Source organism: Petaurus breviceps, unplaced genomic scaffold (assembly GCF_028583685.1).
Source record: "Petaurus breviceps papuanus isolate PSGF00001 unplaced genomic scaffold, PetGlider_PUasm1.0 90865, whole genome shotgun sequence".
Lineage (NCBI taxonomy): Eukaryota > Metazoa > Chordata > Mammalia > Diprotodontia > Petauridae > Petaurus > Petaurus breviceps.
The window spans coordinates 13,551,897-13,573,231 of NW_027187367.1; the positions used below are offsets into that span (position 1 = coordinate 13,551,897).

Consider the following 21,335-nt stretch of genomic DNA (forward strand, 5'->3'; position numbering starts at 1 on the left):
TAAGAAAGTAGGCTTTTTAAGTTGCAAGTATAGATAATAGCAGGAAGATTTTCTCTAAAGTGATGCTCACAACATCATGTAACTCTGAAGGGCCAGGTTCAGAATTTTGTTTCTAGGCTTACATCTTATTGTGTATGTGTGTGAAAAGACAGTGTGAGAATTTGTTAGCATATTTCACTATTATAAAGCTATTTGGATTCCCTTAATGGGCTTTATGTGGAGTGATTCTACATTAAAGCAAATGAATTTTTTCTTAACCAATTACATCCAGAATTTTTGGGGAAAATTATTCTATAAGAGTGTGCTTGATCTTAAAGGTATTTTTACAGCCTGTCTTAAGGAATTGTCAACTGTCAGTCACTTAATCTCCTGAGTGATAGATGCTAACTAACAGAGATTTCTTTACAGTAACCCTAGGAAACAGGTAGTTTAAGTACTATGATCTCCATTTTACAGTTATGGAAACTGAAGTTCACCTAATAAATATGAAAAAAATGAACTTAAATCTCTTGATTCCCTAACTGATGTTCTTTCTGTTTCATTCATTATTTAGTTGTCTCATTACTTAGCTGATGTTGGTATTGTTTCATTTTTATCACAAAATTTGTTACATTGACAGCCATATGAATTATGATAGTTCTCTGAATGGCATTTGAATAATATACAGGATCTTTTTTGACACTATGCAGAACAGTGACATTCATGCTCCTTGTCTGTGAAAAACTTGAGTAGTAATCAAACTATAGACATCACTATAATTTTGGCTTCCTCTTCTCTAACTCTCCAGGGTATGGAGTGAATATACCTTACAAGTGTACCTCTTTTATGTGTTATCTTCTTCCATTAGAATAGAAACTTCTTCAAGGGCTTGGACTCTCTTTTTGTTTGTATTTATATTCCTAGGTCCTTGCAAAGTAGTACCTGGAACATAATAATAATCAATTAGCAAATGCTTGTTGCCTTCTTATATACTCAGATATAGATAATATTTGTGAGAATAAGAGGATAATGAGGAAAATCTGCTGTGCAGGTTTTTGGTAGTGAAATCCAGGTGTTAAAACTGTGGCACTTGGTAATGAATACAAGTTGACTTGAATTTCCTCTGCCTATTACCCACTGTGGCTTTGAGCAAGGGAACAAGAAAAGTGGTAGGCCTGTCAGTTCCCTCTGGCTCTTTTTGATATTGCTTGGACAAGGGACAAGGACTACATCAGAGCCTGCTTCTCAAGTTATCTTAGCAACAAGAAAAATCTCCTTTCCTTGGGAACCCTTTGCCAACTTTTGATTTCTCATTGTCTATGGGGAGCCTCAGGGTTCCTATATAGAACTGACATTTAGCTAGCAATTTGCTGCTGAAGGGGTGGAGGTCATGGTAAGGTAAAGAGTTTCTTCTCCCAAGTTAACAGGAAATATTTGGGAATTCCTCATTACATTTGCAACAGTGGAGAACGGAGGAATTTGTGGAATAACTTGACATTAGAAGAATGAAATTTTTGGCTAGTTCTGTTATGTATGTATAATATATTTCATTCTATCTGTATATGTAGGTTGTTGATCTGTATGTAGGTATTTCTAAGACTGATAGGTGACATGATAGAGTGCTGATCCTGGAGTCAGGAAACTCTCGAATTCTTCATGATTTCAAATCTGGCCTCAGACACTTCACACAAAGCAAGTCACTTGATTCTGCCTCAGTTTCCTCATCTGTAAAATGAGCTGGAGAGGGAAATGGCGAACCACTCCAGTATCTCTCTCTCGCTTTTTGGAGAGGGGGGAAGGCAGGGCAATTGGGGTTAAGTGACTTGCCCAAGGTCACATGGCTAATAAGTGTTAAGTATGTGAGGCCAGATTTGAACTCAGGTCTTTCTGACTCCAGGGCCAGCCCTCTATTTACTGTGCCACTTAGCCGCCCCTGCTCTAGTATCTTTACCAAGAAAACTCCAAATGGGGTTACAAAGAGTTGGACATAACTGAAATGACTGAATAACAAAATTTCTTTCTATTTCTCTATGTGAAATGAAGTCCTAAACACTAGAGGAATAAAATTAGGACATTTTATCCTTTCTTAATTCCACATGATACCTTTGGATGCCACAGAATTTTCAGGAAAATGGAACACAGTATACAATCTATGCATGACCACAGTGACTTACTAAAGAACTTACTAATATATAATCAAAATTGTCCCTTTTATTGTCTGTGATGTTCTGTATTCCTGTGAGGTCTACTCTTTCCCTATCCATAAATCTGACAGGTAAATTTCTTTCTTACTCTTCTTTATTCCTAATTTGCTTATGATGTCATCCTTTATATCTAGGTCATGTATCAATTTGGAGCTTATATTGGTAAATAAAATGTGAGATTGATTTAGCATTTTTCCAGTGGTTTTTCAGTACCTAACTCTATGGGCTTTTCAAACACTAGGTTACTTTGCTTGTTTGCTTCTATATGTTGTATATGTAATTTATTTCACTTATAAAATTTAAACACAAAATAGAAACCCAGAAAGTCAAAGATGAGATAAACAGAATTGAAAGCAAAAAACCCAATGAATCAATAAGAGGTGGTTTTAAAAAGTAACAAATACATAAACCATTCATTAATTTGATTTCAGAAAAGGAGGAAAACAGAATTACTATTGTGAAAATTGAAAGGTGAATTACCACCAAATGAAGAAATAATGGGAAATCTTAGGATTTGGGGACTAATTATGTACTAATTAAACTGACAATCTAAAGGAAATGGTTAAATATTTACAAAAATATGAAAGCCCCAGATGAACAGAACAAAGAGCTTAAATACCTAGTGAACAAGCCATAAATGAGCTTCTAAAAGAGGGGAAAAATCAAGAGCAGATAGATTTGCAAGTGAACTCTATTAAACATTTTAAAGAAGCATTAATTCTATTATTACAGAAGTTATATTAAAAAATAGAAAAAGGTCTCAGATTCCTTTTCATGGTATAAATATGGTCTTTGATACCTAAAACAGGGAGAATCGAAACAGAAAGAAGCCTATTATAGAGCACTATCCATAATGAATCTCAATTAGGAAATTTTAAGTATTATATTAACAAGGAAACAACTGCAACATATCACAAAGGTTATGCACTTTGGCCAGGTTGGATTTATACTAGAAATGCAGGATTGGTTCCATATTGAGACATAATCGACCATATTAATAACAGTGATGAAAAATATGATTATATCAGTAGATGCAGAAATAACTTTTAGTAAGCTATAACACTTGAAACATATTAAAAACACTTGAAAGCATAAAAATAAATGGTTCCTCCTTTAATTTAATAAATATTATCTATCTAAAACCAAGAGTTAGCACTATTTGTAGTATGTGGATAACCTAGAGGCCTTTCTAGTGAGGTCGGGGTAAATCAAAGATATGTGTTATCATTTTTATTTAAATTCTAGCTATAAAGATAAGACAAGAAAGGTAAATTGAGGGGAATACATAGCCAAAGAATTCTACAAACTGTATAAAATACTTTTGGAAAACTAATCTACCTACATAGGAATTATATGAATATAACTATAAAACTCTATACAAATACAGTTTTAAATAATTGGGGAACTATTCATTGTTTGTGGGAATAGGTTGCGCCAATATAATAAAAATAATAATAGTACTTAATTTATTCACAGTCAAACCCATCAAACTACTAAAGGATTTCTTTGTAGGGGTACAAATATAAATATGAAATAGACAATGGGGTACAAATATAAATATGAGACAATAAAAATGAACTTTTTATTATAACTGTTCTAATGTTATGGTTTAGGTCTAGCAGACAACATGGTGGGGCAGAATTTTGTGGTTTCGCGTGTATATTCATCCCAAGGTGACAATGCGTGGCCATTTTTCACTAGGTCAAGTCAGGGACTGCAGGCTCACAATTGGAACAAAATTAGATATTGCTAACTTATTGGTTAACAAAAGCAGGTTTCCTTAGCTGTAGGAAGAGAAAGACATTCATAGAAAGAACAGGATATTCATCAAAGAATATCTGGATTCAGATGAAGATAGTTATCCTGTTTCAATATTAGTCATTCTTAAGAAGTCTATAACCAGTCCCTTAAGTCCTTGGTCTTTTAGGCTATGCCTTGGATAGAGTGCCAGACCTGGAGTCAGGAAATCTCATCTCCCTGAGTGCAAATCTAGCCTCGGGGGCCTACTAGCTGTATGACCCTTAACTCTGTTTGCCTAAGTTTCCTGATCTGTAATGAGCTGGAGAAGGAAATGTCAAACCATTCCAAATATTTTTGCCAAGTAAACCCCAGATAGGGTTATGAAGAGTCCGGCATAGCTGAAGTGACTCACAAAAGGACCCTGGGAACTTTCTAGTTGACTTGCAGCTGAAACCTTCCATATGTATTATATCATAATTTCTAGCTCCTTGAGGACAGGAATTGTCTTTTTTTTCCCCTTGTATCCTCATTGTTTAGCACAGTGCTTTTGCACATAGTAAGCACTTGACAAATGATTTACTCATTAATTTGTATCTTGAATTATGTGGATAGGGAGAGTAAATCTGGTATTGTGTGTATTTCTTAGGGACTGAGGTGGGCTTAACTTAGGGATAACTTCCTGGAAGATGGGAGGTTTAAAATTTTTAAAGTCAAATTTATGGGAAGGATATAATGTGACAGTACCTATCTTCATTTGAAGAATAACATAACTGCACGTTTAATTTTTCTGCTAAAGTAAGTTTTATGTATAATTTTTTTCTCATATTAATGCATATAGTAATAAGGTGAATTTTTCCTATTGAGTGGTCAGCCAAGAAGAAGATTGGGGAGAGATAACATGGTATAGTGAAAGAGAATTCTGAGCATGTAGTCTGGAGACTAGGTTTGAATCCTAGACTTTGTTTTTTACCATCTGTATGACCTTTATGGGTTACATTTTGGGGCCTCTAGGCATCTGTCCCTGTTTCTTCATTTATAAAATGAAGGCATTAGATTAGTTGGTTTCAAAGTTCAAAATCTGAAATCTGATTAGACTTTGAGGGCTAGCTTTGGGCAACAGTAGCCCCGTTCCCCCCTCTCCCCTTCAAAAAAGATAATAAGAACTGGTCATAAGAAGACCATCATTCCTTAGAATGAGAATTACAACAATTAGGCACTCATATTGAGAGTTTGCAAAGCATTGTGTTTAATCTAATTGGGATCCCGGAGATGGAAACGTGGTGTAGAGTTGTGATATGTTTAGAGTTGTGGAGATGGAAAATAACTTTGCAGGAGAAGAGAGAGGATATCCAGAAGAAAGGAATGGCAGTAATTCTGTTATGATAAAACTTTGAGAGCAAGGTATAGATTTATCTATTTTGTAGAGGAGAAAATCCTGTTGTTTGGCAAATGAATAAATACATATAGAAAGCAGAAGTGAGAAATTCTGAATCCAGTGAAGATCTTTACCTTTCCTGTACCTTTTAGAGGCTTGTATAAAGGTTATTTTTCCTTGAGGATCATAGTTGTGACATTTGTGGTTTCTAAGTACAGAAAACAGTAGCTCTCTAGCTACTGTGATAATCAAGTAGACTCCTGTCTTATTTGATATCATTAAATTTGTTGGGAATTGTTGGTTGTCTGTTTTGAATCCCTAGCTAATTTACCTACTAGTTAGTTATGTTTAGAAAAGGATTGAGTAACAAGTCTGGAAGGGAAAAAAGGATAATAAAAGGTTTTCCTTTGCTCAGACTAGTGATTTGCTTTTTGTTTATTAGTTTGGATGCCTGGCCAGTAAATATTTTACATACCTACTCTTCAAAAATTCCATGTATAAATTAGAATGATACTGAATTTTTAGCTCTTTTCTTTTTTTTTTTTTTGCCCCAGGTCCAGCAAGACTATGAATCTCTGTTCCAAATGCTTTGCTGGTAAGTGCAGTAAAAGGCGTTTTTTTTTTTTTTAACATTTTGTTGTTAGACAATGTAAATCATATGGTTGACACCTTCTTGGGTTATATGCATGGGGTTTTGTTTTCTTAGTGTTTGTGTGAAATAGGTTCTCCTCATTTTGGTGCTTCATTTATTTGCTTAGTATTGTTGAAACAGCCTACAATGTGTACAATATAATATCCTCTTGTGTATATGGACCAATCAAGTTTTACTCTGTAGAGTTTACAGATATCTGATGTGACCTTGAACTGTGAAACTCTAGTTTTAATATGGCAATATTTTCTGGCCTTCATCCTGGTTTGAATAATTAAATCCTTAATGAGGAATGTTGTCTTTTCTCATGATAACTCAGTAATTACTGATTTTGTAATCAGTAAGACTTTGATGTTTCAAAATCGAGAATAAACACCATAATGAAATTTACTTCCCATGATTGTTCCAATTGTATTTAAAGGAGTGGACTTTCCACTGACTTAATGTATTGTATGATCATGAGCAAGTCATTTCCTATCTCTGGGTCATTTTCCTCATTTATTAAAAAAAGAGAATTGGATAAGATATTTTTTAAGGTTACTTTAAGTTCTAAAGTTCTGATAGTTTGACTTTTTGGACTGTGAATCCCTATCATCAAGAAGGCCTTCATATTCCATGTTGTTAACCTAGGAGAGTCTCATTGGACTAAAATGAATTTTCTTCTTCTACCACTTCATTTTCCCTTACTTTTAATTGTATTTTTTTTTATTCTTCATAAGAAAATGAGATAATCTCAGTATTCCACTATAACCTTTTGAATCTCTAGAAATCAATTAATCAGTAATTCTGTATTAAACACCTGTGCATGCCCAGGCACTGTGCTAAGTGCTGGGAATGCAAAAAAAGGCAAAAGACAGTACAAGCCTTTAAGGCTCACAATCTAATGGGGTAAATAACTGGGGAACAAATTTATATGAACAAGCTATAGACAGGATAAATGGGAACTAATTGAAAGAGGGAAGACACTGGAATTCAGAGAGGTTGGGAAAGGTTTTTTAAATTTTAATTGGGACTTGAAGGAAGATCGGGACCCAGGAGGTAGAGATATGAAAGGAAAGCATTCCAGGCATGGAGGACAGCCAAAGAAAATTCCTGGAGCTGAGAGATGGAGTGCGATGTTCGTGTAACACCTAGGAGGCTTGTGTCACTGGATTGAAACACATAACGTTCAGGGAGCAAGGTGTTAAAAAAAAAAACCAAACTGGAAAGGTAGGAGGGGGCTAGGTTGTGAACAGCTTTGAATGCCAGAGAATTTTATATTTGGTCTTGGAGGAGTCAGGGAGTCAAAGGAGTTTATTGAACAGGGGAGTAATATGTTTGGACCTATGCTATAGAAAAATCACTTTGTTGGCAGGAGGATGGATTGGAATGGAGAGAGATTTGAGGCAGATAGATCCACCAGTAGGCAGGCTATTGCAATAATCCAGGCATGAGTTGATGAGGGTCTGTACCAGGGTGGTGGCAGTATCAGGGAGCGGGGGGGAGGTGGGGGATAGTGGGGAAAATGTTACAAAGGTAAAATTCACAAGCATTGGCTACAGATTGGGTATGGGGATGGGAGGTGAAAGATAGTGAGGAATTCAAAAATGACACCTAGGTTGAGATTCTGAGAGACTCAGGATGGTAGCACTCTGAAGGATAGTAGGGAAGTTTGGAAGCAGGGATGGTTTGAATGAAAATTAATGAATCAGTTTTGGATATACTGAGTTTAAAATATCTACTGTTCATATAGTTTGGAATTTCTGAAAGGCAGTTAGAAATGTGAGACTAGAGGTCGGCAGAGAGGTTAGTGCTGGATAGATAGATTTTAGGGAGAAAAGAAGAGGATCCAAGAGAGAGCCCTGTGGGATACCTATTATTAGATGTGGTGTTACTTGAATGAGGACTGATAAAAGAAGACTGAGAAGGAGCAAAGGAACGCTCTGATAGATAGGAAGAGAACCAGGAAGGAAGGGGTGGTGCCCCCCACATTAAGAGAGAGCAGAAGTATCAAGGAGGAGAAGGGGTAGTAGTTAGTGTGTCAGTGCAGAGAAGTCATAAAGAATGTTTGATTTAAAGTCTGATAATATACCAAGGGGCAACTAAGTGGCATAGTGGGTAGAGTGTTGGGCTTGGAATCAGGAAGACCCGAGTTAAAATGTGGCTTCATATACTTAATAACAGTTTGATCCTAGACAAGTCACTTAACCCTGTTTCCCTCAATTTCCTCATCTGTAAAACGATCTGGAGAAGGAAATGGCAAACCTTTCCAGTATCTTTGCCAAGAAAACTCCAAATCAGGTCATAAAGAATCAACTATAACTGGAAAATTATTGAACACAATATACCATGATGAGTATAGTAAAATGATGCTGTAAACCTGCTAAAATTTTGGGAATTTTTAAGTGGTTTATTACTACCATTTCCTAAAGAAAAATATTTTGCTAATTTCACACTAGACACAATAGTTACTCAGTTCCTGATGTTTCACATAAGTGTAATTATATTTTTTGGAACCTGAACACAGTAAGTTACAAATGCAAATAAACAGTTTTTCACTGATAATAGATTTTAACTTTGTATATATTTTTGTGTTGAACTTTGTTTTGGAAGACTTGTTTTCTAAGACATTGTTCCTTTTATGAGCATGGCTTTTGGAAAATTCATTTACTTCTGAATAATTTAATCTGCTGTAAATTCTCTAAATTACAATTAATTAGTGTTGGTCACAATTGAAACAGGTCAAAAACTTTAAGTTCATGATTTAAAAAAAAAACAGTTTGGATTTCTTTTTTTCTTCTTCTTCTTTTGGTTTGATTGTTTCTTCTTTCCTCTTTAGGCCCCAGATCTTTATACTCTTGGAAGTTTTATGGCACTTGTTGACTACTCAGGTTTTCCTTGAAGTCTTTGTTGTTTAAAATTTTATGGGAGTTATCTTTAGTCTAGATGGGGAAATTCCATACACACATACAAGTGCCACTCTGCCCTTCACTTCTGTTTTTTTGAATTTAGAAAGCTGGGGAGAGAAAGAACAGTAGTGAACTTGAAAGTCTCATTTGGTGAGTTCATCTTGGTAAACAGTACGAAAAATCAGAATTAATTCTGAAACACTGTAGTAGAGAACATACAAAGTATGAAGGTTACTTTTGTCAAACTCCAAACCACTGATAATGATTTGAAATACTTTAAATGTGTGTTGTTAAATTAAGGTAAAGTGGGAAGTTGTTTAAAAACAAATAAAAAACTTCACATGACAGTGTGGATTTAGTGAGATCTGTAAAATTTCTTTTGGAAATAAATTTATATAGTAGAAGTACATAGTTTGTACATAATATTTTTGATTAACAATAAATGAAATGTGGAGAAGGGAAATGTATTTGCTGTTATTTTTGAGATAGTAGGCTAGACCATTGCAGGAACATAAGTGACTAATTTGTCAGGCTCACTTTCAGCAGGGAGGAAGGAAAGGATAGGACTTTTTGATATAATAATATTCCCTTGACTAGAAAAAACATTCCCAAAGTAAATGCCATATCCAGTTGTTTTCTTTTGTTATCATTGATCCCTGGTATTTCTGTGGGTTACTCAGAGAGGAAGAGTTCAATAAAAGGAACAAAAGGGTAGGCAAGCTTGGTTGTTTTTTTAAAAGAACTGATGAAAAAATGATTGGGAAATGGAGCCCTAGCAATTAGTTTCCCTCAGCAGCCTCATTTTCTGCAGAGGAATGTCTAGTTCTGGCTCTTACATTGGTTTTGGGGAAAAGAAGGATTTGTCATGGCTGTAGCCCTAGACAGGCATGAAAGGAAACTTGTGGCTCATGTTTAAATGATCTTACTAGTTACCCCTAGGATGAATTTTTTCCAGACTGTAGGATATGTTGATATCTCTCTCAGGTCTAAGTTATCAGTTGTCTACTTTGTATGTGTGGTTTTTTTTTTTGGGGGGGGGTCTTTATTAATTTGTTTGTTTACTTTTAGTTTACAGGATTCAGTTCCACAATTCCTTGAGTTTCAAATTTTCTCCCTCACACCCCCATGGTGGCATGCAATTGTGTGTAGGATCTGCAAATAGTTTCACATTAGACATTAGTCAGGTTATAAAGAAGGATTATATCAGATGGAATGAACAGTGGGAAAGAGGAAACAAAACCAAACAAGAAAAAGACAGAGAGCAGGTAGTTTGCTTCAATCTGCATTCAGACTCTGTTCTTTCTAGTTCTTTCTCTGAATGTAGACATCTCTATCCATCATGAATCTTTTGGAATTGACTTATAACCCTGCATTGCTGAGAAGAGTCCAGTCTATTAGTTAGTTGTCACACATATGTTGTGTCTGTAATTGTGTACAAATTTCTCCTGGTTCTCTTCTTCTCACTCAGCAACAGTTGTATAAAGCCTCTCCAGGTAAATATGAAGTCCATCTGCTCCTCGTTTTGTGTAGCACAATAGTATTCCATTACATTCATATACCACAGCTTGTTTAGCCATTCCCCAATTGATGGGCATCCCCTTAATTTCCAATTCTTTGCCACCATAAAAACAGCTGCTATAAATATTTTTGTACATATGGGTCTTCCTCCCACTTCTGTGATCTCCTTGGGATCCATTTCTAGAAATGGTATTGCTGGGTCAAAGGGTATAAAATTACTTATAGCCCTTTGGGCATAGTTTCAGATTGCTCTCCAGAATGGTTGAATCAGTTGACAACTCCACCAACAATGCATTAGTGTTCCAATTTGTCCACATCCTCTCCAGCATTTGTCATTTTCCTGTTTTATCATCTTAGCCAATCTGACTGGTGAGATGTGGTACCTCAGGGTTGTTTTGTTTTGCATTTCTCTAATCAGTGATTTAGAGCATTTTTTCATATGCTTACAGATATCTTTAATTTTTCCCCCTGAAAACTGCCTGATCATATCCTTTGATCATTTATCAATTGGGGAATGACTTGTGTTCATATAGATTTGACTCAATTCTCTGTACCTTTTAGAAATGAGACCTTTATCAGAGAAATTGGTTGTAAAAATTCTTTCCCAATTTCCCACCTCCCTCTTAATCTTGGTTACATGGGTTTTGTACAGAAGCTTTTCAATTTCATGCAATCAAAATTATCCATTTTGTATTTTATAATGCTTTCTAATTCTTGTTTGGTCATAAAGTCCTCCTCTATCCATAAATCTGACAGGTAAACTGTTCCTTGCTTTCCCAGATTGCTTACAGTATCAGCCTTTATAACTAGATCATGTACCCATTTAGACTTGTTTTTGGTATATGGTGTTAGATAATGGTTTATGCCCAGTTTCTCCCATACTATATTCCAGTTTTCCCAGCAGTTTTTGTCAAATAGTGAGTTCTTATCCCCAAAACGTGGGTCTTTGGGTTTATCAAACAGTAGATTACTATAATCATTGACTGCTGAGTCTCTTGTTCCCAGTCTATTCCATTGATCCACTGCTCTATTCCTCAACCAGTACCAAGTAGTTTTGATAACTGCTGCTTTATAATACAGATTAAAATCTGGTATAGCTAGTCCACCTTCCCTAGCATTTCATTAATTCCCTTGATATTTTAGACCTTTTGTTCTTCCAAATGAATTTTGTTACTATTTTTTCTAGTTCTATAAAATAATTTTTGGTAAATTGATTGGTATGGCACTAAATATGTAATTTAATTTAGGTAAAATTGTCATTTTTATTATATTAGCTCAACCCAGCCATGAACAATTGATGTTTTTCCAGTTAGATCTGATTTTATTGGTGTGAAAAGTGTTTTGTAGTTGTGTTCATATAGGTCCTGGGTTTGTTTTGTCAGGTAGATTCCCAGATATTTTATAATGTCTACAGCAACTATTTTTATTTTTATGTTTTGCTTTTTGGAGCAATTGGGGTTAAGCGAGTTGCCCAAAGTCACATGGCTAGTAATTGTGTCAAGTGTCTGAGGCTGGATTTGAACTTAGGTCCTCCTGACTCCAGGGCCAGTGCTCTATTCACTGTGCCACCTAGCCACCCTACAGTAACTTTAAATGGGATTTCTCTTTCTATCTCTTGCTGTTGGATTTCATTAGAAATATACAGGAATGCCGAGGATTTTTGTGGGTTTATTTTATGTCCTGCAACTTTGCCAAATTTATTTATTGTCTCAAGTAGTTTTTTACTTGATTCTCTAGGATTCTCTAAGTATATCATCATATCATCTGCAAAGAGTGATAGCTTGGTCTCTTCTTTGCCTAATTTGATTCCTTTGATTTCTTTTTCTTCTCTAATTGCTACTGCTAACATTTCTAGTACCAGATTGAATCAGAGGAGTGATAGTGGACACCCTTGTTTCACCCCTGATCTTATTGGAAATGCTTCTAGCTTATCCCCATTACATATAATACTTACTGATGGCTTTAAATAGATGCTACTTACTATTTTAAGGAAGGCTCCATTTATTCCTATACTTTCTAGTGTTTTTAATAGGAATGGATGTTGTATTTTGTCAAAAGCCTTTCCTACATCTTTTGAGATAATCATGTGGTTTCTGCAAGTTTTATTGTTGATATGAACAATTTTACTGATGGTTTTCCTAATATTAAACTATCCTTGCATTCCTGGAATAAATCCTACCTGATCAAATTGTATTATTCTTGTGAAAAGTTGATGTAGTCTTTTTGCTAATATTTATTTAAAATTTTTGCATCTGTATTCATGAGGGAAATTGGTCTATAATTTCTTTCTCCATTTTATCTCTTCTTGATTTAGGTATTAGTATCATATTTGCCTCATAAAAAGAATTTTTTTTTTTAAGCAATCAGGGTTAAGTAACTTGCTCAAGGTTACACAGCCAGTTATTATTTCTGGGTGTGGTGCTGAATATCTGAGCCCAGACTTGATCCCCAGGTCATCCCGACACTGGAGCCGATGCTCTTACCCGCTGTGCTACCTGGCCGCCCCTCATAAAAAGAATTTGATAGGACTCCTTCACTGATTTTCCCAAATAGTTTGTAGAGTATTGCAATCAGTTGTTCTTTAAATGTTTGATAGAATTTGCTAGTAAATCCATCTGGCCCTGGAGATTTTTTCCTAGGGAGTTCACTGATGGCTTATTCAATTTTTTTTTTCTGAGATGGGGTTATTTAAGTAATTTACTTCCTCATCAGTTAATCTGGGCAACTTATATTTTTGTAAATATTCATCCATTTCACTAAGATTGTCAAATTTATGTGCATATTATTTGGCAAAATAATTCCTAATTATTGTTTTAATTTCCTCTTCATTGGAGGTAGATTCACCCTTTTCATTTTTGATACTCATAATTTGGTTTTTCAGTTGTCTACTTTGGCTCCCGGAGCGTGAAAATTGCTTTTTGACATCTTGGACTTGACCATGGGAAGTTTTCAGATTGTCAATTGTTCTCTGTAAATGATGAAGCCACTGGGCTTCATTTGGAGGTTACTTATATAGGATGTGTGTGTTTGTTTGTATGTGTGTGTGTGTGTCTGTCTGGTTGTGTGTGTCTGTCTGTGTGTGGTCTTTAAAGAACTTCATATTTTAGAGCATTATCCTCAAAATATTTCTTTGCTAAAATTCTCTAGGGAAATCTGAGGTAGTTTTTGATAAATCAGTTTAACAATTCTTGGAGTGTCATGATTTTGTTTCCACCTATGAGTTAATGAGTAGATGATGAATACTCCTGTTAGATATCACTGAGATTAGTTAATTTTCCTAAAAACAAATTTTCATATTTCTTTTCCTTCTATCACTGTTTAATTTCTTTTTCCTCTTCTTTTCTCAACCCACTTTGCACAGTCCTTCCCCAGGTTCCTCTCTCACAAATTCATACTTTTGCATATTCTTGGGAAAACCGTCTCAGGACCTTAGTGGATACCTCTCAGGACCAAGATTAATTTTAGAAAAGAGGCAAGAATCACATGGAGTCTGTGCGAGGATTCTTCAAACTGTTGGCATGGTTTTATGTGTGGACTTAAAACATACATAAAGACAATAAAACCTTTTTAATTCAGGTGCCTCTAACTTCAAATTTGTAATAATTTGGACTGTTACTATTATTACCATGATACTTAAATAACTTATTTTGCACAAAATTACAGACGATTTTTAACAATATTAAAGAGAATAAATGATTTTCCAGTATCTGTTCTCCAGAAGAATGTATTTATAAATATAAGCAATAATTGTGATTATTGAAAAATCTGCTTTTTCGTTTATTATCCTAGGTTGCTTGTTTTTCAGTCATGTCACATCCTTCATGACCCCATTGGGGTTTTCTTTGCAGAATATTAATTTGCCATTTCCTTTTCCAGATTATTTTTTTTCCTTGTAACAAATATTTATAGCTAAAACAAATTTCTATAGTAAAGAGAGTTCTTAAACATTTCCTTTTTTTCTTTTTCTTAATTTTTTTCATTTTTCAAATGCTTTATTAACTTCTGATTTACATTATTAATTTCCGCCAGATTTTGAGTTACAAATTTTCTCCCCGTTTTTCCCCTCCTCACCACCCCAGAATAGTAGTACCACAGGATATCTCGTTCTCCAATCTGCTCTCTCCCATATCTTCTCCCATTTCCCCTTAGACTTTTCCAGTGGGGCATGGTGGATCTCTATGCCCCAGTGCCTGTATATCTTATTTCCCAATTACATGTAAGATAGTATTAATAATAGCATATATGATTATATAATTTTAAACATTTGGTTTTAAAACTTTGAATTCCATATTCATTCCCTTCCTCCCTTATCACCCACCCTTGCTAGGAAGATAAGCAGTTCAGTATAGATTGTACATGTGTAGCTAATGCAAAACATTTACATAGTAGATATATTGTAAAAGACTGACTATATTTCCCTCCCTCCTATCCCACCACTCATTTGTTCTATTCTCTACTTTGATCCCGTCCCTTTCCAAAAGTGGGTGCTTCCAACTTCCCTCCCCCCCAGCCTGCCTTCTCTTCCATTATCCCCCCTCTCATCCCCTTCCCCCTACTCTCCTGTAGGGTGAGATACCCTATTTAGTGTGTATTTCATTCCCTCCCCGAGCCAAATTCAGTGACAATAATGTTGACCCATTCCCTTTTGCCTTCCTGTTCTTCCCCTCCATTGTAACCATTTTCTCTTGCCTCTTTTTTTTTTTAAAAGCAATAGGGGTTAAGTAACTTGCTCAAGGTTACACGGCCAGTTATTTCTGGGTGTGGTGCTGAGTATCTGAGCCCGGATTTGATCCAGGTCATCCCGACACTGGAGCCAGTGCTCTTACTCGCTGAGCCACCTGGCCGCCCCTAAGCAATTGGGGTTAAGTAACTTGCTCAAGGTTACATGACCAGGTGTTTCTGGGTGGGTGCTAAGTGTCTGAGCCCGGGATTCGATCTCCAGGTCTTCTCAACACTGGAGCCAGTGCTCTTACTCGCTGTGCTACCTGGCCGCCCCTCTTGCCTCTTCTTTATGAGATAGTTTACCCCATTCTATTTCTCTCCATCTCCTCTCATTGTATTTCTCTCTCACCTCTTAATTTCACCTTTTAAGTATCATCCCTTCCTGTTAAATTGGTCCTGTGCCCTCTATGTATACCTGTAAACATATATACACACACATTCACACATGTATTCATACGCCCATATACCCTCCAAAATAGACATATATATTTCTATTCCCTTCAACTATGTTTATTCTGAGAAAAATTTCATCAGTTACAATTATTGTTTTTCCATGTAGGAATGTTAATAATTCAACTTTGATCAGTGGCTTATGATTTCTTTTCCCTGTTTACCTTCTCATGCTTCTCTTGCTTCTTGTATCTGGATGTCAGATTTTCTGTTCAACTCTGGTTTTTTCATTAAGAATGCTTGAAAGTCCTCTGTTCCACTGAATGACCATATTTTCCCCTGAAAGATGATACTCAGTCTTGCTGGGTAGGCGATTCATGATTTTAATCCCAGCTCCTCTGCCCTCCGGAATATCCTATTCCAGGCCCTTTGATACCTCAGTGTAGAAGCCGCCAGATCCTGTGTTATCCTGATTGTGTTTCCACAATATTCAAATTGTGTCTTCCTGGCTGCTTGTAATATTCTCTCCTTAATCTGGGAATTCTGGAACCTGGCTACAATATTCCTAAGAGTTTTCTTTTTGGGATCTTTTTCAGGAGGTGATCAGTCGAATTCTTTGAACCTCTGTTTTGTCCTCTGGTTCTAAAACATCAGGGCAGTTTTCCTTGAGAATTTCTTGGAGGATGATTTCTAGGTTCTTACTTTGATCATGACTTTCAGGTAATCCAATACTTTTAAAATGATCTCTCCTGGATCTATTTTCCAGGTCAGTGGTTTTTCCCATGAGATATATCACATTGCCTTCTTTTCTTTCATTTGTTTGGATCTGTTTAACAGCATCTTGATTTCTCATAAAGTCACTAGCTTCCATTTGCTCCATTGTAAATCTGAGGGAATGATTCTCTTCAATGAGCTTTTGAGATTCTTTTTCGATCTGGCAAATTTGGCTTTTCAAGGCATTCCTTTCCTCATTGCCTTTTTGAGCCTCTTTTGCCAACTGAGTCAGTCTGCTTTTTAAGGTGTGATTTTCTTCAGTCAGGCTGTTGACTCTCATTTTGTAATTTTCTTGCATTGTTCTCATTTCTCTTCCCAATTTTTCCTCCACTTCTCTTATCTGCTTCTTAAGGTCCTCTATGGCTTGTAACCAGCTTGTATTTTCCTTTGAAGCTTTTGGTGCAGGAGTTCCTACTTCACTGTCTTCCTCCTGTTCCATTCTTTGCTCTTTTTTCCCCCAAAATGGGAGTCTAATGTTAGAATCTTCTGTTTGTTTTGCTTCCTTTGTTTGATGCATCCTCCATCCTGCACTGACCTCTCCCTTTGTCCTTAGCATCTATGTGTTGATGAATCTGGAAATAGCCACAGCTGCTGGTGATCTGGAGTCCCTCCAGCAGGCAGCTGGTCAGGCCCTCCCTGGGGCTAAAACCTAGGCTCACAAGTGGCTGGGCTTGGTTGCCAGAGCCGTGCTGGCCTCTTGCTGGCCTGCAGGACTGTCCTCAGTGGGAGGTTATCTTTTCTGTGTCATTTTATGGGTTCTGCAGCTCCAAAATTTGTTTAGAGTCCCCTTTGGCATGGATTGGGGAAGGTGGAAGCCGGAGCCCGGCAGAGCTCCTGCTTCTACTCCGCCATCTTAACTCTGATCCCCCCCAGATCATTTTTATAGATGAAGAAACTGAGATAGTCCTGGGTTAAGTGACATATAGGGTCACAAAGCTATTAAGTGTCAGAGACAAGTTGTTTATTTTATATTATTGTTTTTTTCTGTGTTAAAGCTACCTTAATTTTGGAATTTCTGCCTTCTCTTTGCAGGAGTTAATATTTTTATTCAAAGATTAAAAATGAGGAATTCATTTTTTTAAATCAAAGATTTAGTCAAAGATTAAAAATGAAAACGAAACAGTTCAGTAAAACCAATATTAACTTTCTGACCACATATATAATATTTCACACCCATTCTGCAAAAGAAGTGGGGAAATGTTTTTTCTTTTTGTTCTTTGGGATTGCACTATCATTTAAAAAACAATACATTAAAAAAAGTTTTTAATAGTTTGTATAATCTCACCTTAGTTTCAATTATTGACATACTATATACATATATATAATTACTTAAGTTTGAATAGGAGCTACTGGCATTAAAACCCATCAAAATCTCAAGCAAACTTTGTTTATATTTCTGTTAGGAGGAATAAACAATTTTTAGTGTAAGTAAAACCCTCCAACTCAATAACCTTATCTAAATAATTTGATGTCTCTAAACTTAGGTACCTCTGTGATGGCTTTAGTTTCTTCTCAACTAAAGATTTTTATTTCCTTGTTTCAGTATATAAAACCATAGAATAAGGTTAGATGCCTTGGTATGCATAGATAATGATATATTTTTAAAATTTTACTTTTAAATAAATTTTTCTCCACCTCATTGAGAAAAAAGAAAAAAGCAAAACCTTTGTAACAAGTATGTGTTAGTTAAGCAAAACTAATTTCCGCATTGTTTATACTTTTGAAAAAAATGCCTCAGTCTGTACCCTGAATCTATCAGTCTGTGTCCTGTTTCACCCTCTGGAGGTAGGTAGCATATTTCATCATGGAATCAAAGTTGTTTTTATACTATTGCTATTGTATAATATTATTGTTTTCATTCTACTCCATTCTGTATCGGTTCATACAAGACTTCTCAGGTTTTTCTGAAGTGGTCCTGATTGTCATTCATAGCTATACCAATAGTGCCTTTAATGTACCTGTTTTCCCACAGCCACACCAGTATTTAGTTTCTTTTTTTTTTAATCATTTTTGCCCATCTGATGGGTAGCAGGTGAGCCTCAAGAGTTTCTGTAATTTTCATTTCTCTAATTATTATTTACAATGCAAGAGATGTTCTTCACTCTGTGAACATAATATTAATGCAAAACAAAAGGCTTTCTGCGAAATCTTAATAAGTATACTGATTATTAATAGAGGCTAGCAGGATCTTTCTACAAAACCTCACCTTCAAACAAAGGCAGCTTGTTGCTATTTGCCAGACATCTAATATGCTGTTGTTGCTTTCCATAAAATTCTTTTGTCCTGCTTACTGATATACATACTCTTTTTCTGAAGTAGTGTGCTCAGAAATTTCTAACGCAGAATACCAATGGTATTCATTATTTAATTGGGCCTCCATTGTCTTTCATCCTCTGTGACTCTTTATTTTTTCATCATAATATATTACTGTGTTTCCTCTCTTCTTTCTGATTTCAGTCTTAGCCACCTGCTCTCTTGGGTGAAACCTCTGTGTGAAGGCTAGTAACTTTATTTTCAGTGATATGCCCTAGAAAGATCTGCCCACTGTCCAATGAAATGGTGATTAATAGCAGTTATTAAATGGTGAGTAGAATGAGACTGTGGTAAGCACCAAGTATCCCGAAAATGCCAAATTAGTTTGACCACTTACTGATTAATGCTTTTAAATTATATATTGAAACACTGTGCTTTTCAGGGTAAAAGAAGCATTTTTTAAAAAAGATGTTATGTAGATCGTGTCAAAAATAATGATCTTTTCTAGAGAAATCATTTTCAATACTGATCAATAGCCAGAATAGCAAAGTGCCTTTTATTCTTAGGTAGGCACATTAATAGGGAGCCTGAAGAAATCAATAGCTTTTGTGTCTCCTTCAGAATAGCTCTGGTATTTCCATTTGCTTTATTCTTATCCTACATTCTTTCTACATTCTATATTCTTTCTGTTAGAAAACTGCCTATTTTATGGTTAAGCAATTGGTGTACTCTTAATAACCCTTCAAAACCTGAAGGTTGTTCCAGAACTTCTCTCTTCTTAATTCCCTTAGTAGTATTCTCAGTGACTTAATGTAAGTCAAATCAGAAAGATAGATTTTTAAGAGGACAGTTACCAGGCAGATATTGCTAGTTCTCATGAATATAGGACATGAGGTAAGAATCTGATAAGCTGGAAGGCCTAAGTGAGATTTTCTTAGTAATTTGTGTGGATGAGGAACTTCATTTGAATCCCAGGGTCCTTTTCTGAACTACTGTATAAAGTTTGATCCAGATTGTTATTTGGGAGATAGATAGATGCTCCAGATAACTCTTGAATCTGTGCTGTTTCTAGTGACTTAATGCCTTGTAGAGTTCATGGATCTATAAGGTAGCTAGCATATGACAGTGGAACAAGTTCTGGATTTGGAGTCAGAGAACCTGGATTAAAATCCTAGATGGGCTGCATGCCACTGGTATAACCTTAGGCAAGTCACTTTGTCTCTTTGGGGCTTTGTTTACTCACATCTGTAGGAAGTTGGGCTAGATCTAGACCTCTTCAGCTCTAATTCTGTGATTTTGTGATCTACTTTAGCTATTTCCATGGGAAGCTAAAGTATTCATCTATTTCCTCCTTGCTTGAGCTTTTGTAGAGATATGGTTGATTAACTGGGAAAGGGGAGTTTCATTTTTATTATAGATTAATTATAAATTTCATGGGACACATTGTTGGCCTTTGAATCAGAGAGACCTGGATTGAAGTTCTATTTTTTATATGTCCTAGCTTTATGATAATGGATAGGTCACTTAACTTCTAAAGGTCTCTGATAACATTGTAGAATTACAAATTTCAGATGAATTGTTAATCTGAAGGAATGATGAAGTCAGAAGTCTGGGTCATTATTAATTATGGATTCTCGATATTTGAATGGACCCAAAATGCCATCTAGTACTATCCTTTAACCATACAATTAATTACCTTCTATAAAATTGCTACCAAATGGTGACTTAGCCTTCATTTGAAGGACCCACGTGAGTAGCAACTTATGACCCTAGTAGATTGCTCATTTCATTTCAAAGCAACTAAGATCATTAGAAAGTTTTTTAATTAGAGCCAACCTTCTTCCATTTTATTCTTCCTAGTTCCGGTATGTTGTAATTCCCCTTTCTCTCCCTAATTCACAAGTTTCTTCTTGTGATATGGTTTCAAGTCCCTTTACCACAGTAGTTGCCTTCTTTTTGGTTGTACTCCTTTTTGTCAATCCTCTTCCAAAAAGTGGTCTAACCAGTTTAGAGTACAGTGGGATTGTTTCCATCTTTGAACACTATAATTCTCATAATGTAGCCTTAGATTCCATTTCCTCTTTTGACAGCCCATTCACAATGTTTAGTCAGGACGTTTACTATGAACTAAAATGACCAGGTCTTTCTCCATATGAACTGTTCTCTAGTCAGGTCTTTTCTGGTCTGTACTTAAATAATTTATTTTTTTAACCTATATGCAGGATTCAGTTATTCATATTAAAACCTTTTAAGATTTGGCTTATCTTTCTGTTGTGTTGTGAACCTTTTGGATTCCAGTTGTGTTATCCAGTATATTAATACTGTCTCTCCCATCTTCATATCATTAACATATTATTTATCCTTTATTCAGATTCTGTTTCCTAGAAAATATCCAGGTATATGCTGTTACTAATGTATAACTGAAGCATAATATTTGAATATATAAAATAATTTAAAAGCTCTAGTTCTGGTCATTTTTCTCATTTCTTAATAAAATTTATTCTATATTATTGTACTGTAAGAAATGACAAGCAGGATGATTTCAGAAAACCTGAAAGACTTACATGAACTGATGCAAAGTGAAGTGAGCAGAACCAGGAGACAGTTGTTCACAGTAACAGCAATATTATATGATGAAGAATTGTGAATGACTTAGCTGTTCTCAGCAATACAGTGATCCAAGTCAATCCCAAAGGACTTACAGTGAAACATGTGATTCATCTCTAGAGAATGAACTGATATTGTCTGAATACAGACTGAACCCCAACCTACCTTCCTTCCTTCCTTCCTTCCTTCCTTCCTTCCTTCCTTCCTTCCTTCCTTCCTTCCTTCCTTCCTTCCTT

General features: G+C 35.7%; 1 protein-coding gene across 4 annotated transcripts in view; it reads left to right on the forward strand.

Moving 5' to 3' along the window:
- ZFAND3 (zinc finger AN1-type containing 3) overlaps positions 1-21,335 on the forward strand; it is a 398,518-nt gene that overhangs the window by 93,110 nt on the left and 284,073 nt on the right. For all 4 annotated transcript variants that reach the window (XM_069073603.1, XM_069073600.1, XM_069073601.1 and 1 more), the window contains one exon: positions 5,853-5,893. In XM_069073603.1, the coding sequence (XP_068929704.1) occupies positions 5,853-5,893 (41 nt within the window). The remainder of the gene's footprint in view (positions 1-5,852; positions 5,894-21,335) is intronic.